We start from the raw sequence: 17,822 nt of genomic DNA, 5'->3' as shown, positions 1-17,822 counted from the left end.
CGTCAAACAAGTCACTTTTTACTTCTATTTTGTCAAGATCATGAAATTATTTTGTTGAAAATGCATATTTAAGCAAATGTTACACATTATTGGTCTAAATGAAGCATTCCGAAGCATAAATAGACTCTTAAATGAACTAGAACACTTAAAGGCAAGCAAGGTGCGGATGAGGTTTACTACCTGGCCACTAGGTGTCACTAGTAACACGCACCAGACTTGACTATACTTGGATTATTCGACAGTATTGGTGAAACTTAACAGACATGGAATGAAAAGGATCGATCTCATCGCGCAAGTATCAACCCAATGCGGGTGATGCACTTGGTATCGACGTTTGGATGGATCCGCCCAGCATGAGGAGCGCAGGTGTGATAAGGAAGCTCCCGCAGGTGCTGGCTGAGCACCAACGGCGTCCCCCTGATCCTTCAAGTCATGCTGGTGGTTTCCTGGCTCTTATGGATGTCTTGTTGCAGTCCAGCTGTGGGGGGTCCGGCTCAGCACGTGACTTTGTTGGAGGGGTCGAATCCCCTGGTGAGAGATGATGAACGCTCATCATCGTTCCGTCGCCTCCCGGTCTTCTGGCACTCGCACAAGCCTCTTGTGGCCAAAGAGCTGCTCCGGCCCGCGCCTCGCCGGAGCTCGATCCCCGCCGAACTCGGTTCGCTGCTGTTCCCACAGGCACAGCGACACCTGAGCACGGCCCGGGGTCCACGTGCACGCCCCGTGCAGGTTTGGTGCAGCATGAACGAAGTGCTTGTGCTCGTAGACCGCTTCCAATTACGCGCCTGGCCACTTCCGTCCTTGTACAGTCTGGGATCCTGTCAGCCCACCGCCGTGTCTCCGAACTTCCTGTTCTTCCATTACAGACTGACGGATTGTGACAGCACGTCTCAGGTACGCAAACTCAACACCCAACGGACGCTTCTGCGGTACGTTTCTGCGTTAGTCTCGGGACTACATGTGACGTGCTATTCTCCGCCCAACCGCTAGGAGTTGTCTTACAGCGATTGGACTGGTGAGCAACCCGGACACTCCACGAGTTGGCTTGCTAACTTGCTCCATCGCGAGTAGAAATGGGGAGTTCGGCTCCTTTCTGAGAGTCGACTCTTTTGCTCGGCTCCTAAAAGCTCATTTGTTTGTAGCCTCGAGGCGAACTTGGCAAGTACGAAAGCTTTGTTTGTTGAAAAGCCCTTTTGCATTCAGTGATTTATGACGGTTGCCGCGTTTTGTGCATTTATTCTGTTTACAAAATGTCTTATTTATTTTCCATTGCTGCAAAGAGCTTGTTTTAATTGGCTTTGACATTCACCAGAAATAAAGCACTGCTTGCATTTGAACAGAACAAAAAAATAGAAAAATTGGAAATACAACGCAAATGGAAGGGGAACATGTTTTTGCACTGCACAAATCCTCAAGTACGGCACGTGAGGGACATGAAGGCCATGCTTGAAAATAACCTCATATTTACATCACCTTTCATGCACAGGGTCCTTTTCCATTCATGTTGTTTTGGAAATGTATTCATCTTCCAGGTAGTGGGTGGTCAGCTGGTGTATACTTATTCTCTGGACTATAGTCCGCCACCACAAGGCCACATAGTCCGTGTGCTTCCCTTCCGACTGCCCATCCACTGCTATTACAACAGGTAATATTCAAACACAAATGTCTTTCTTTATGCTTGAAAGAAAAGACATTTAAAGTTCATCATCAAACTGAAAAAGGTGCTCACTTCAGCGTTTAAAGGAAAACTGCCCCTTTTTGGCATTTTGGCCGAACATGAACACGTCTTTCGCTTTTTGTGCATTCTAAAGATATGAAAATGTATAAAAAGAGGCAGGTAATTAATGTACGTAATCTATTTTGCATATAAAGCCATCTAAAATGCTAGGACTATGTTAAAAAGCCATAGCATTTCAGTATGTGGAATCAAAGATTTTTTTCTGATTTTTTAAAGTTCTCGTAAGTGATTTGTGACTTTTGTGAAATGTAATCCCCCCCCCTACAAGCGACACTGTACTACAAATATTTTTCAGTTAAAATATATACAACATAAGGTGGCCAGAAATATTTCAGTATTGAACAAAGCAAAATTTGTTCTCAATCAGAAATCACTCCACACTCTTTATTGCTCTCTGGTTCTACCATATCTTACTTATTGTGTGGAAATATGGGATAATAACTATAAAAGCAATCTTCACTCGCTAAATGTACTGTAAAAAAAGGTCAGTAAGGATAATTCATAATGCCGCCTACAGAGAACATACTAACTCCTTATTTCTAAAATCACAAATACTTTAACTTGCTGATATAGTTCATCTTCAAACAGCTAAAATAATGCATAAGGCTAAAAACAAGCAATTAGCTAAAAATGTCATCCAATACTTCTCTACAAGAGAGGAGAAATATGATCTCAGGGAAGAAGTACATTTGAAACACTTCTATGCTAGGACTACGTTAAAAAGTCATAGCATTTCAGTATGTGGAATCAAACTATGGAATGGATTGAGTAAGGACCTCAAACAATGCACAACGATGAGCCAATTCAAGAAACAATACAAGCAGTTGATGTTTGCTAAATACAAGGATGAAGAGTCTTGAACCAGTCATGATGTGCTATATATATCACTATATTGACACTTACTATGGTACACATTATGTCATTGGATGCTCATATCACCTCGTACTTCGGTATGAGGTACATTATATATTTAAAAAAAAAACCTTAAACTGTATTATGGAAAGCAGGAAGTGAACAAATGTAACAGTTGGTGATTGTAAAAGTACCAGATGGAGGGGTAGGATTTAATAAGCTTTGCTTCTTCCTACTCCTTTTGGACATGTGGAACTGTGAACTGATTATGGGATGCACTCAATTGTAATCTGATGCATGTTCAAATGAAATTAAACCATTACCATTACCAAAAAAAATCTCCATTGACATCATGTGACCTGCATATTAACCAAGCTAGTGACATTGTTACGCACTCAAGACTAATAAATGCAGTGCAGATAATTTATGTGCATCCACCAGACCTTGTAACAGCATCCATAAATATCCTGTGACAGGTTAGTTTGTGCAAGCAATGAATGGAACATCACATGTTGTTTTCTTTTAGGTTTCATTACTCCTACAAGGTTGGCTACACACCCCAGGTCCAGCACACCACCTTCATGAAGACCATCAGAAGTCAACTCGGCTTCCGCTTGACTGTCTGCACAGGTAAAAACACCTGAGGAAGTCCAATCTCTGTCTCACCTGGTTGATATTGGGAGTGTGGTGAGATCCGGTATCAGCTTCTTGTGTTCAGGGCCACGTTATTGATATACAGTGGTGTGAAAAAGTGTTTGCCATCCTTAGCAGCAACAACTGCAATCAAACATTTGTGAGCAAATATATCATGAAGGGAGAAATCCAAAGCTCCATGGCCCTGTATGAAAAAGTGATTCCCCCCAAAACTAATAAGTGGTTGGGCCATCCTTAGCTGCAACAACTGCAATCAGGCGTTTGTGCTAACTTGCAATAAGTCTCTTACAGCGCTGTGGAGGAATGTCAGCCCACTCATCTTTGCAGAATTGTCATTCAGCCACATTGGAGGCTTTTCCAGCATGAAGCCTTTTTATTCATACAACAGCATCTCAGTAGGATTCAGGTCAGGACTTGGACTAGGCCACTCCAAAGTCTTCATTTGGTTTTTCTTCAGCCATTCAGAGGTGGACTTGCTGGTGTGTTTTGGATCATTGTCCCGCTTTCAGCTTGAGGTCACCAACAGATGGCCAGATATTCTCCTTCAGCAGAATTCATGCTTCCATTTATCACAGCAAGTCTTCCAGGTCCTGAAGCAGCAAAACAGCCCCAGACCATCACACTAGCACCACCATATTGTACTGTTGCTATGATGCTCTTTTTCTGAAATATACTTTTCCCATAGGTCTTGGGGATCATCAAGATGTTTTCTGGCTAAATTGAGACCCTGAATGTTCTTTTTGTTCATGCAGGCCGTTTTTTGCCAGTGTCTTTCTTATGGTGGAGTCATGAACACTGACCTTAACTGAGGCAAGTGAGGCCTGCACTTCTTTGGATGCTGCTGCGGTGTCTTTTGTGACCTCTCTGGGTTATTTTGTTTGGCCGTCCACTCCTAGGAAGGTTCACCACTGTGGACAATGGCTCTCACTGTGGTTGGCTGGAGTCCAAAAGCTTTAAAAATGGGTTTATAACCTTTTCTGATGGATCTCAATCTGTTGTGTTTTAGTCAAGGAGGGGTCATCACTTTTTCGCACATGGCCAAGTAGGTTTTCATTTTTCTCCCTTTTTTAATAAGTTTCCTTTTTAAAAACTGAATTTTGTGTTGTGTTGTCATTGACACTTGATTGATGATGTAAAAGATTTAAGTGTGGAAATGTGTGGAAAAGAAATAAGTACATCAAGAAGGGCCAAACAATTTTCACAGCCCTGTAATTGTCTTTGGCAGCCGAGTGGGAACCCATCATGACCGGCCACTCGGTGGTCTTGGGGGAACCCGTGTATTTTGTCGCGGAGACCGGAACCCTGTTGCCAGGCGAGAGACTCTATGTTGACTCGTGCCACGTGACCAACTCCAAAGACCCAAAGAGCACGCCCAGAGTGGACATCATCACCAATCATGGGTGTGTCTGTGTATGTATGACATCATACCATCTTATGCTTGCTCACCTGGTCTCCGGTAATTAGTGTGCTTGTGTTTGCAGCTGTATGACGGACAGCTTGAGGGTGGCGAGTTCCTCACACTTCTGGTCAAGGAAGGCGAACATGTTGAAGTTTTCAATCGATGCCTTTCTCTTCAGAGAACTTTCCCAGGTAAGAGAGACTCTTTTGGGGTCTTTTTTTTTTGGTAATGGTAATGGTTTAATTTCATTTGAACATGCATCAGATTACAATTGAGTGCATCCCATAATCAGTTATTAGCTCTACTTTGTACTAACCTGTAGTACAGAATAAGGAAGACAATCCACGATGACTTGACGTATTTTCACCCTTAGGATTTATTCTTCCTCTCAAAAATAACAACACCTATATCATAATATGATATCATAAGATGATTACATCACCATTACCAATTTGTTTCTAGACACATTTCACATTTTTCAATTAGCCTGCTTCATGCTATTAACTGTACATTAAAGCTGGCTAGCATTAGCCATTTCGCTTGTGTTCAAATGCTCTACAACACATTTTGTAACAAACATTTAGCAGTCAGCTGTTTATTCTAGCAACTTTCTAAACTCTTTACAGCTGTTAAAATATAAATTATCTCTACTTTGTACTAACCTGTGGTATAGAATGAGGAAGACAATCCACGATGACTTGACGTATATTCACCCTCAGGATTTATTCTTCCTCTGTCGTTTTGTCACCTACTCTATACCACCATCGCTGCTAGCACCCCCTAGTGGACCTTGCGGTATTACACCCAAACGCCAACAATGGAGATTTGGTTATTTTAGAAACATACAATATAATAAAAATAGTAGGGTGTCTTTTTTCTTTTTCAACTGAATTTTATATGTATGCCATGAACTATTACTACTCTTAAATGCTCTAACCATATTTATGCAACAGTTTTTTAAAAACCATGTTACGTTATCTTTTATGTACCTTACATATACACCATACTGATGTCATTTGTGTGTGTGTGTAGGTACTGCACCTCCACTGTTCCATGTCAGTCGGTGTCACCACTTCCCAGACCGCCAAGTCGTGTAACTACAACCAAGCTACTGGCAGGTAAGCGCCACCACATTAAAGACAACTGAATGGTCTTCTTGTGTTGGGAGTTGGGAGCACCGTCGCTAAAAACGTTGCTATGACGGATTGAGATGCTGAGCTTGTCTGTAAGGGCGTCGTAGGGGCAGAGGAATTGCTGTGAAACTGATTGTAAAATTGATTATAAAATATTATTTTTGTGTGTTCAGGTGGGAGGACTTGGAGGCGCCACCCTCCATATGCTCCTGCTGTGATTCTGCATGTGGTGACCTGCAGGACCGTGAGTAGTCTGAATATTGACCTTCATGTGTTTCTCAAAGCAAGCGTGACGTGTCTGCAGCAGGGCTAATGCAGATCTTTCACCGAGTCAAAGGGTCAATGAGTCTAGAGCAGGGGTCTCAAACTCAATTTACTTGGGGGCCACTGGAGCTAGGGTCTGGGCGAGACTGGGCTTTCCAAAAGGTTTTAAAAAAAGCCGCATTTATTAAAAACAGAAAAATTAATAAACTTTGCCTTGGTTTTGATTTTCTACAAGAAAAGCTCTGATAAAACATTCCACTGTTCTCAAATATCTTAATTTTTATTTTTCTACACAAAATAAGATGAAAAATAAACAAATCAAGAATAAAGAAAATCAATCAGTAATAAATAAATAAATATAATAATAAAACGGCAAATAATGAAAACTTAAGAAACCACATATAGTTGGTGGGTAGACAATTTATTATTTTTTTCAGATTAAAATGAACAAAGCATTATTAGAGCCCTGTAGACATGACAAAACACGACTATAGTCACATTTATACTCTTTTTATTTACAACATATTGCGCAACTGCAGGGTCTTGAGACACATGCTAACTCGCAAACTAGAGAGCTTGCGACCTAAACGGTAGCCTTCAAGTTATTTCCTTTAAACTTAAATAGCCAAAAACTTACCACTTCCACACGGATAGGGAGGATAACTATTAACAGTTATTTAACCTTTAACATGAACATTAATCAAACGTAATAATTTTTTCTGGGTACATGATACCATACAGCATCCATATCAAACTTGCGCAGGCCGCACTAACATTAAACTTTCATATCAAGGCGGGGGCCTCAAACTAGTGTCCTGTGGGCCACATTTGGCCCGCGGGCCACGTGTTTGAGACCCCTGGTCTAGATATTACCCATACTGGGCTAGTGGTTCCTCCCGCCCGATACTCTGGTTATCCCGATAGTAGAAATGACTAACATGAGACGTCAACACACATTTTTCTAAATTTTAAATATATAAAAAGCTAAATATAAGCTAAAAATAGACAGTTTTGCAAATGGATATAAAACCATAAACCATTTGGAGGTGATTTAATAGCAAGCTTTATGGGCTGAATGGATGTGTCCCATTATGTGTAGCTGCCTCTTTTTAGCTGTTTTATATCTTTAGAAAGCACTAAGAGAGGCATGCGGGGGATGGTCAAAATTCCAAAAGTGGCAGTTTTCCTGCAAATTCTTTCTTTGCCTAAATGAAGCATTTCAAGCATAAAATTGACAAAGTAAAATACAAATATAAGGCATTGAGAACACTCCATATGTAGTATCTTACACTGGTAAGATACAAACGCAAAATACTCCCAATGCCAACTTTTGACTCTCTTACGTCTTGTTTTCTCTTGTGTCTACCACAATGGGTAGTACGAATCTAGGTGACTATAGGGGTGTTATTTCTTGCCAAGAGGGCTCTAATGTTAAAAAGATTAAGAAGGTTGTAAGTGGGATTTTTATGCTGTTCTCCTATACTAATATTCCACTTGGCATAATTGAATGCCTTCAGCCAGCTTAACTCATTCACTTTTTTTTGGATGATGCAACTCCACAATAGAAAAGATCATGTTTGGTGCAGTTTTAAGCCGGAATAATGTGAGCATTTTATAAGAGTTCTGCGTGCATCTTTGCCATCGAAATCCATGTTCCGCAGCAATCATGAAGTGAAACGGCATCTCTCCATGGAGCACGAAGGAGCTTACGTGTTGCATGGAAATTTTAATGAATGCATGTGTGCACACACACAGTTCAGTTGACAATGTGAAATTTGTAAATGGTTCATAGTGTTATTTTGTAAAAAAGAAAAAAATCCTTATCCATATTTTCATGTGAAACAACCATTGTTGTCTTGTGGCATCATTGTTTCGACATTTAGGCTAAATATATATGGCTACATTTGTGTCAAAGTGGAAGTTATGCTTGCACTGTATCTTCACAAAAAGCTTTTTTTTTGTTTTTTTTTATGTGATATTTTGCTGAAACGTACATATGTTCTACTGCTGTGATTACTCAAGAACGAAAAAATGTAGAAACTAACTTTTGAGATGTTATGCTATAAATGCTAATACTTTGTATCCCGTGAAATATCAGTCCAAATCACAAATGGCCACTTGGAGAAGGCTGGCTGGGATTGGATGAGTTAAGGTCTCGTGCATAATCGGCAGCTCCGCCTCTGCAGGTCAGCATGTACTACAAGAGAAGGTCGACAGGCGGCAGCAGAGATCATGACATAAACCAGGGATTACTAAAAGAAGTAATGCAAAAGAAGAGTAATGAACGGCACAAGTTGACCTGTATGTTTACTTTTAGAGGAAGAAAAGTCAATGTTGTGTTTGGCTGTTTTAATATTGACTAAACAGCCAAGTTGAATGTTACACATGGGAAACCCTCGCTGGTGTTAGTCAGGCCCCTCGTCCACAACAATTTCATCCAGCTCATGGAACTGTTTAAAATAATAATAATAACACTGACTTGCAACAATCAACATATTTTAGACAAAAATGTTTGTTTGTTTTTTTGTAATATTACAACATAAAAAAGGAAATCACCTTAATACAGTGGTATGAAAAGGTTTGGGCACCCCTGATAATTTTCTAGATTCTCCTTTTATAAATGACTGGTTATTGGGATCAGTCATTTCAGTTAAATATATCATATAGCAGACAAACACAGTGATGGATGAGAAGTGGAATGAAGTTGATAGGATTTATAGAAAGTGTGGAATAATTATTTAAACAAAAGTAGGCAGGTGCATACATTTGTGCACCCCAACAGAAAAATGACATCAATATTTGGTAATGGTTTTATTTCATTTGAACATGCATCAGATTACAATTGAGTGCATCCCATAATCAGTTCACAGTTCCACATGTCCAAAAGGAGTAGGAAGAAGCAAAGCTTATTAAATCCTACCCCTCCATCTGGTACTTTTACAATCACTAACTGTTACATTTGTTCACTTCCTGCTTTCCATAATACAATTTAAGGTTTGTTTTTTTTTTAATGTACCTCGTACCGAAGTACTCGGTGATATGAGCATCCAATGCCATAATGTGTACCATAGTAAGTGTCAATATAGTGATATATATAGCACATCATGACTGGTTCAAGACTCTTCATCCTTGTATTTAGCAAACATCAACTGCTTGTATTGTTTCTTGAATTGGCTCATCGTTGTGCATTGTTTGAGGTCCTTACTCAATCCATTCCATAGTTTGATTCCACATACTGAAATGCTATGGCTAGCATAACGTAGTCCTAGCATAGAAGTGTTTCAAATGTACTTCTTCCCTGAGATCATATTTCTCCTCTCTTGTAGAGAAGTATTGGATGACATTTTTAGCTAATTGGTTGTTTTTAGCCTGATGCATTATTTTAGCTGTTTGAAGATGAACTATATCAGCAAGTTGAAGTATTTGTGATTTTAGAAATAAGGAGTTAGTACAGAGGTAGGGAACCTATGGCTCGGGAGCCAGGTAGGGCTCTTTTGATAACTGTATCTGGCTCTCAAGCATTTCTTACCACAATAAAAAAAAATTTTGCTAACATTTTAAAGTAAACCATCACAGAAATGACTGTTAAAAATAATATTTAAAATCAACAACTTTCTTATGCATTTTAATTTGGCCATCTATATTCTGCTGCAATACGGCCAACCATGTCTATCTTTCCTGATGATATTTTCCAGGTCAAACACCAAAACTTGATTATTACTGGGTAATGCTGTAGTCTACCTCGGTCACTGAGATGTAAAAAAAACATGTAAATGTAAACTTTCCTCCTTTTGTCAAATAGCTAAAGCTGCAGAACCAAGCCTTCTGACGACGATGGCCAAAAGAATGAAATATGTCTACGGAGTACGGTGCAAAACTATGCAGCAGCAGAAGTTGTATTAATGGCAACAAGTATTTGATTTATTATTAGACACTGCGCTGCTCACAAAAGTGTGCAGGCCACACCCCATTGGCGTGGGGTATTGTGCCTGGTCTACGTAATTAGAGCCCATTATATCTAAAACTGTTGGTCTTACATAAAAATGCACACATTTTATTGCATTCAATGTTTAAAAAAAAATGTATATGGCTCTCACAGATACACATTTTAAAATATCTGGGCTTCATGGCTCTCTTCGCCAAAAAGGTTCCCGACCTCTGAGTTAGTATGTTCTCTGTAGGCGGCATTATGAATTATCCTTACTGACCTTTTTTGCAGTACATTTAGTGAGTGAAGATTGCTTTTATAGTTATTATCCCATATTTCCACACAATAAGTAAGATATGGTAGAACCAGAGAGCAATAAAGAGTGTGGAGTGATTTCTGATTGAGAACAAATTTTGCTTTGTTCAATACTGAAATATTTCTTTAGTAGAAATAAATGGTTCCAATGAGGTTCTATATTCTGGTTGAAGGTATTTTAGACTATTCCTCTCTCCAAAACATCTCCAGTTGAGTCAGGTTTGATGGTTTCCAAGCATGGACAGTCTGTTTTAAATCACATCACAGATTTTCAATAATATTTAGATGTGGGGACTGAGATGGCCATTCTTGAACGTTGTACTTGTTCCTCTGCATGAATGCCTTAGTAGAATTTGAGCTGTGTTTAGGGTCATTGTCTTCTTAGAGGTATCCAGCCCCGGCACAACTTCGACTTTGTCACTGATTCTTGAACATTGTTGGCAAGAATCTGCTGATACTGACTGGAATCCATGCGACACATAGACCACACAGCCCCACAGCATGATGGAACCACCACCAAATGTTACTGTGGGTAGCAAGTGTTGGTGTTGGAATGCTGTGTTCTTCATCCACCATGCATACCACCCCTTGTTATGTCCAAATAACTCCATTTTAGTTTCATCAGTCCACATCACCTTATTCCAAAATGAAGCTGGCCTGTCCAAGTGACTGTTTGTGGCATGCTTTCTTCTGCATGCTTCTTTGGAGGTAGTCTGTGGGTTGAGTTTGACTGTGTCCACCCCCCCAACAATTGTTCACCTCTGCTTATCTGAGATTTTTCTTGGCCTGCTACTCCGGGCCTTAACTAGAACTGTACCTGTGGTCTTCCATTTCCTCGCTATGTTCTTCAGGGTGGACCTGACAGCTGAAATCCCAGAACCAGCTTTTTGTATCCTTCCCCTAGACCATGATGTTGAACAATATTTGCTTTCAGGTCATTTGAGTTGTTTTGAGGCTACCATGGTTCTACTCCTCAGAGAAGATGCTAGCTTAAATAATGAATTGGCTAGCTTAAATACTTTCCCATGATTGGTTTCACTGGTGTATGCAGGTCAAGGGTCCGTGAGCTTAACAAACATATTTTGTGTTCCAATAATTAGTGTTAAAGGTATTCAAATCAATAAAACAAGGGTGCCCAAATTTATGCACCTGCCTACTTTTGTTGAAATAATGATTGCACACTTTGTGTAAATCCTATCAACTTCATTCCACTTCTCATCTATCACTGTGTTTGTCTGCTATATGATATATTTAACTGACAGGGCTGATTTGCAACAACCAGTAAAGGAAAATCTTGAAAATTACCAAACTTTCATACTTACAAACTTTTGTAGGTAGGTTTCAGCAAAATATAATTTCCCAGCTTCCCTAACTTTCACTTTGATACAAACATTTTTTGCTCAAATATTTAAACAACTATACCAACATAAATACAACAAATGAGCTTGCAACTTATTCTCAAAATCTCAGACTAGTGTAATAATCTAACAGGCAATGCCTGAGACGGCTATGAAAATGGGGGGGACTCATGTGACCTTGGTAATATTATCTGGTAAATTTCATTCTCAAAATCTCCTATATGTTTTTGTGACCTGAATACTTGGCGGTACATCAACCCTTAGATGCACGAGTGACTGGACCCTACACTCTTCCATAAGTGGGTCAAAAATGACCCATACTAGGATCAATGCGTTTTTATGCCAATTTTGCCATTTTTGTTAGGAATAATCACTTGTATGAAATTTAGTATTATATTTAGGACCACACAAGAATGATTTCATCCAGCACCTGTAGGACCATTTCAGCTGTGTATCTAGCAGCCAAGGCATGGATGAGGAAACAAAAGAGCAATGGCCAACAATACATATAGTAATGTTAGCCAGCTAGTGTCAGCTAGTTATAAAGTAGGCTCATTTCTTGATAATACTAACAGTCATATAAGACACATACACAATATTATATGAAGATAATACTTACATGTATTAGCACTTTATGTGTAAAATAATCTTCCTGAGGGGTGACACTTCTGATATAATCTGTGTGGTCTACAGTTAATTTATTCCTGACAGCCAAAGTTGATAAGAATCAAAGGTTCCTATTGGATTCCATAGAAAATGCATGCGGCTCATTTTTGGCCCACTTATGGAAGGTTGGGGTAGTAACACAAAAACTAACATTTCTTAAAATTTATAAAAGGTAAGTTAAAAATGTGAATGGCATGATATTAAAAACATGTTTTTTTAGGAATACCTGGAAAATGAAATGATGAAAAATTTTCATGACAGATATTTCAAGAAAACAACCTGACCGGGTCATTTTTGACCCAATTATGGAAGGTTGGGGTAGTAACACAAAAACAAAAATTTCTTAAAATTGATAAAAGATAAGTTAAAAATGTGAATGTCATGATATTAAAAACCGGCGGTCTAGTGGTTAGTGCGCAGACCTCACAGCTAGGAGGCCAGGGTTCAATTCCACCCTCGGCCATCTCTGTGTGGAGTTTGCATGTTCTCCCCGTGCATGTGTGGGTTTTCTCCGGGTACTCTGGTTTCCTCCCACATTCCAAAAACATGCTAGGTTAATTGGCCACTCCAAATTGTCCATAGGTATGAATGTGAGTGTGAATGGTTGTTTGTCTATATGTGCCCTGTGATTGACTGGCCACCAGTCCAGGGTGTACCCCGCCTCTCGCCTGAAGACAGCTGGGATAGGCTCCAGCAACCCCCGCAACCCTCGTGAGGGAAAAGCGGTAGAAAATGAATGAATGAATGAATGATATTAAAAACATGTTTTTTTAGGAATACCTGGAATATGAAATGATAGTTTGAAGAGAAGTTTTTCATTGCGAAGATATTTCAAGAAAACAACCTGACCGGGTCATTTTTGAACCACTGATGCATCTAAGGGTTAGAGTTGTCTTTTGAACGGTAAAGGGAACAAAATGACAGACAAAAAAACATTTTTTTTTACAAACAGAGGATCACAGCAATCTTTTTTAAGTAGCTCAGTATAAAAGTTTGAGTCTCTGGGGTAACGGTTGATTGAGGGACTCCACTCTTGAGGAATCCTCAATCCTTTAGTCCACTATCCACCGAGAGCCAAAAGGAAAGGTATTCCTACCAGTTGCTGCTTCTAAACGGTTTCCTTGCTTGGTGCGGAACCAAAGCCGTCTATAAAAATCTGACCAGTACAGGCCAGAAACGGGCATCGATATACCGGTAAACGCATTCCAAGCAATTACATTTTCAGTTTAAGATGGCCATAAAGTTTATTTACACTTCATAGTTTCAGTAACAGTTAAAACCTGCACCTGCTGGCACTTCAGTGTTTCCGTGCAGCAACGACAGCGAATCAGGAGGGGACTTCACATCAGCTGACTAAGTCATATGACCGCTCCTAGTTCGTGCCGCGTCGTGACATGCATTACATTCGGGTTTTGAGGCTTGACAAGGTTTGTTTTTCCCCTCAGCTGTGAAGAACATAGTCACTAGTCCTGGATGGCTCACTCGCCGAAACCGTGAAGGGAGGCCGAGCATGAAGACGATATCCTTCCCGTCAGAGGAAGAGGCGGCGTGGATCGACCAGGAAGGGAAAAGAAAACCCAAAGACTCTTCCCCGTTGGAGACGAACACGGACCATAAGAAGACCGAGGAGACCATTCTTGATTTGGGAAAAGAAGCGAGGCCCCGTTTATTCATGGGCGACTTTAGCGAAGTGGCCAAGCAGGTTCGCGTGGATTTAGGACCCACTGATGACCAACAGCCACGACAAACATTGGATCAGAGGAAGGGTGTTTCTGAAGCCACCAATGCGTCTATGAACGTCTCGGCTAGTTCCGATGCTACACTCGCTCCACACAATTCCACCTTTCTTGGTCATCTTGGTTCTGCCATGACGACAAATGCGACTCCTGAGGCTGAACCGTGCTTCAGTGGCGTCAACAGCAGTTGCCCACCCACAAATGATACACTCCAACGAGAGAGGGGTTGGAATGCCACTGAAAGTCACTCTCCTGGTTCTGTGGGGAGTCCACTTGCATTCCATACGTTGGACAATGTTCACTTCCAATCTGCTGATGGACTCTTGGACAGACAATTGGACGACTTAAGCAGTGAAGGACTTGACAGAGTTGAGCACATGCTTCAAAGTCTACTGATCAAAGGGTTGGAATTGGACCAGTTTGCCCAGTTCAGAGGCCCAATGTGTGTGGAAGGGAAGTGCGACTCTGGAGTTGAAGACGTTGAAGCTCTCCGTCATGATCAGTTTGCTGCTGTCGTCAAGAGAAATGGTGCCCGGCAAGACAGTGTTGTTTCTGAGGAAGTGCTCGACGAGCGCTGACATCCTGCTGCGATGAACGTTCCGAGTACAAAACACATGTCACATGACCACAGCATCTAGGGAAATGGAAACCAAACGATGCATTCAACCTTGGCACTCGATACGAAAAAGTCACATGTGTTGTGTAATGCAATAATACAACAATAAATTCCACCCTAATTCTGTTTTTGTTTGTCTCTAAAGACTGAACGGATAATAAATCCGCATACATACGGTATACAATAAAAAATTGTATTTCATCACTAAATAAATATTTTAAAAATACAGAATAAAATACATTCAGTAATATTTGTGATTATATTGGCTATGAAACTACATTTACGTAAAACGTATTTAAAGAAAATATGAAAATACAAATACCGCAGGGCTCAACAATAACGATGTACCGATGGCCCGGGGCAAGTTAAAACAAAATTTGGGCAAGTAAATCCAATCAGTGATATTCCCATCGGGCAAGTGCACTTTGGCATGCCATACTGCCAAGAGTTTTTTTAAAAGTGGTTCTTGTTGGGTGTTGGTAAAACACGGACTGCGTAATTCCGGTGGTAATTTGCAAACCAATCCTTGCAAATCTTGAAATGGACCAATCAGAATCGCGTTTTACCCACACCCGTTCTTGTTGGCGATCAACCAGTCAGCGATGGTTTGACTAGGAAAACATCTATCATGGCGTCCCTGCCAACATGGTCTAATTCTTCAACAACTTGTGAAGGAAAACAGCAAAAAGTGATGAACCAGTGCCTCCTAAACAAGTATTTTATTAGCGGCAGCAAATCAAACGATGGCACAGGTGAGTGAATCACATTGCTGTGACAATTTGAAGTGGTCACAATGAAACACCACCCATTAGATCCAATACCAAGTGCTGATTTTGCACAAGCTACAAAATCTAGCGCTTCCATTTCTCTGAGGATTTTTCTCACCTTTGCTTCACAAATTATTGTTTGACCATTGAGCATTTTTTTCTGGATTCAAAACACTTTACTAGTACACAAATGTGTCTATTCAATAATGTTTCATTGTGGTGCACAACTTATAAATATCACTGCTTACTACGACTACCATGTGTAAGGTAGTATGGCATGCCATGTTAACATACGTTTCAGACATTCCTCCAAATACAATGCATCAATACTATTATCTGATGAATTATCAGCATATATTGATATATGATATTATTATGGCAGTCTTTTCATTTTACATGGGGCAAGCTCGGGCAAGCAGTTCTCACCTTAAGGATTCCCCATGGGTCATTTTTGTTTTTTATGTAGAGCCCCGATACCCCTCAAATTTTGGCAAACGCGTCCATTGGCCACCGATTAGTATTGGCCACTTTTTGTAAAAAATGTGATCTCAAAAACTGATCAGCATGTGGCGATGTCACGTAGGGTTGCCAACACCCGTATTGAACTGACAAAGGACGCACTTTGTTATTGTTACATCATTGTTTATGTTATTATTTATACTAATAATATAAATGAATATATAGTATAATGAAAATCAGTGTGGAAAACCTCAAAGGTTTTACGACAAACAAGCAATGCAGTTAGTTAGGAGCTCATTTTTGTCCCACAGGATCAAATCAAATCAATTTTATTTGTAGAGCACTTTTCCTGCAAAGACATGCAACACAAAGTGCTTTACAGAATTAAAAACAATTACAAAGAAAGCCCCTCCCTCCCACTCTCCATACTAGACACACACACACACAATCACACACAGTAGGTTTCCACAAGTGTCAAAAATGGTCTAATCTCGCAATGCGAAAGAGTCCTGCAAAACATTGCAGGACTGTCTTTTAGCGAGAGGCGGGGTACACCCTGGACTGGTCGCCAGCCAATCACAGGGCACATATAGACAAACAAATCTACATTTTTAACTTACCTTTTATAATTAATTAATAATATTCTAATAATATTAAGTGGAGTTATATTATGATAAGAATTATAATATTAATTAGAGTTAATAATATTAATTTATAATATTAATGAATAATAATATTCTAATATTAATTGGAGTTGTCAAACTCTAATTAATATTAATTATTGGAATAATATTAATGATATTGATTATTATATGAGTGAAATGTAATTAGGAAATTTAATACTGTGCAAACATAAAACAGCATATCAACCATGTCTGCCTGGCAGGTAGTGGTGGACAAAAGGGGGGCTGGGGGGGGGGGGGCAAAGGGAGCATATTCTCTGTGCACATTGATATCGATCAATACTGATTGGTATCGATATTATCGATATTTGGCTCAATGCACCCACCAACAAAATGCACAATAGGTTAGCTCTGCTGCCCAACTAAATTGACACTTCATACTCAATGAGCAGGATCAAAGCTCCAGCTTTTTTTAACATGGTGCATTCAGGTGCATCACAGCACACCCACACATGCACACACAGCCCAAATCACGTGATATTTACAAAACCAATCACTTTCTGCTCATAACAGTAATACAAGGTTATAAGACATCAATGTTAAACAAATAGACATCCGAACAGATACTGCTTTATCATGATTGTTCAACTTTCCCCGTCTATTTGCTATGAAATGAATATAAAGATTTTAAAACCAGAGCCATCCAGTGTGGACAAAAAAAGTGAAGCTCAAATGAAGTCTATTCAAATGAAATGAATTGAAAGGGAAGGATGCCAACATCAGAGTGGAATAAAAGATATGTAGGATGATAACTTATCTATTTATCAGTGCTCATGTCAAACTGTCACCATCCAAAATACACATTTGTCACCTGCAATTACTATAAAATGAATGAACCGATGAATTATCTTCAACATTTCAAGTTAATTTACGCAATAAGGTTTATGTTTTTGAAGTGTGCAGGAGTTGGAGGCATCGGGTTAAACATCTGAAAAAGTTTGGGAACCACTAGTATAGTCAATTGATCTGTGACTTTGTTTATTATATCTTGCGTAATTTCTCTGGAACATATATTATTGTCTGGAAATAATACTAACTTTAAGAATGAATAAATGAATTTAATATTGCCTAAATTAAATTTACCTAAAATGTTTGTCTTTTATTTTATTATGGTTACAATCATGATCAACAAATGAAAGGAAATTAAAATAAAAAAAAATAATGAAAATAAAATATACCGGGACTTCAGTGTGAAAGTCTCGTCCAAAGGTCACAGTTCGGTCGGGAGAAGGCGCCGGAGAAAGGGGGCGGGGC

The 17,822-nt window shown here is 39.6% G+C and overlaps 1 protein-coding gene across 1 annotated transcript; it reads left to right on the top strand.

Annotated features, from left to right (window-relative positions):
- Window positions 1–384: 384 nt before the first annotated feature.
- On the top strand, window positions 385–14,684 carry LOC131105372 (uncharacterized). The gene is made up of 8 exons (XM_058053413.2): window positions 385–894; window positions 1,533–1,645; window positions 3,117–3,220; window positions 4,470–4,644; window positions 4,726–4,834; window positions 5,676–5,761; window positions 5,950–6,020; window positions 13,753–14,684. Exons 1-8 carry the CDS (start codon window positions 433–435, stop codon window positions 14,619–14,621), a joined length of 1,989 nt encoding a protein of 662 aa, XP_057909396.2. The 5' UTR covers window positions 385–432; the 3' UTR covers window positions 14,622–14,684.
- The last annotated feature ends 3,138 nt before the right edge of the window (window positions 14,685–17,822 follow it).

The sequence above is a fragment of the Doryrhamphus excisus genome, linkage group LG5 (genome assembly GCF_037039965.1).
Source record: "Doryrhamphus excisus strain RoL-2023G ecotype Guam linkage group LG5, RoL_Dexc_Guam_v1.1, whole genome shotgun sequence".
In the NCBI taxonomy this organism is placed as follows: domain Eukaryota; kingdom Metazoa; phylum Chordata; class Actinopteri; order Syngnathiformes; family Syngnathidae; genus Doryrhamphus; species Doryrhamphus excisus.
Note: the sequence above shows the minus strand (reverse complement) of the source record. Positions and strands in the feature narration are given on the sequence as shown.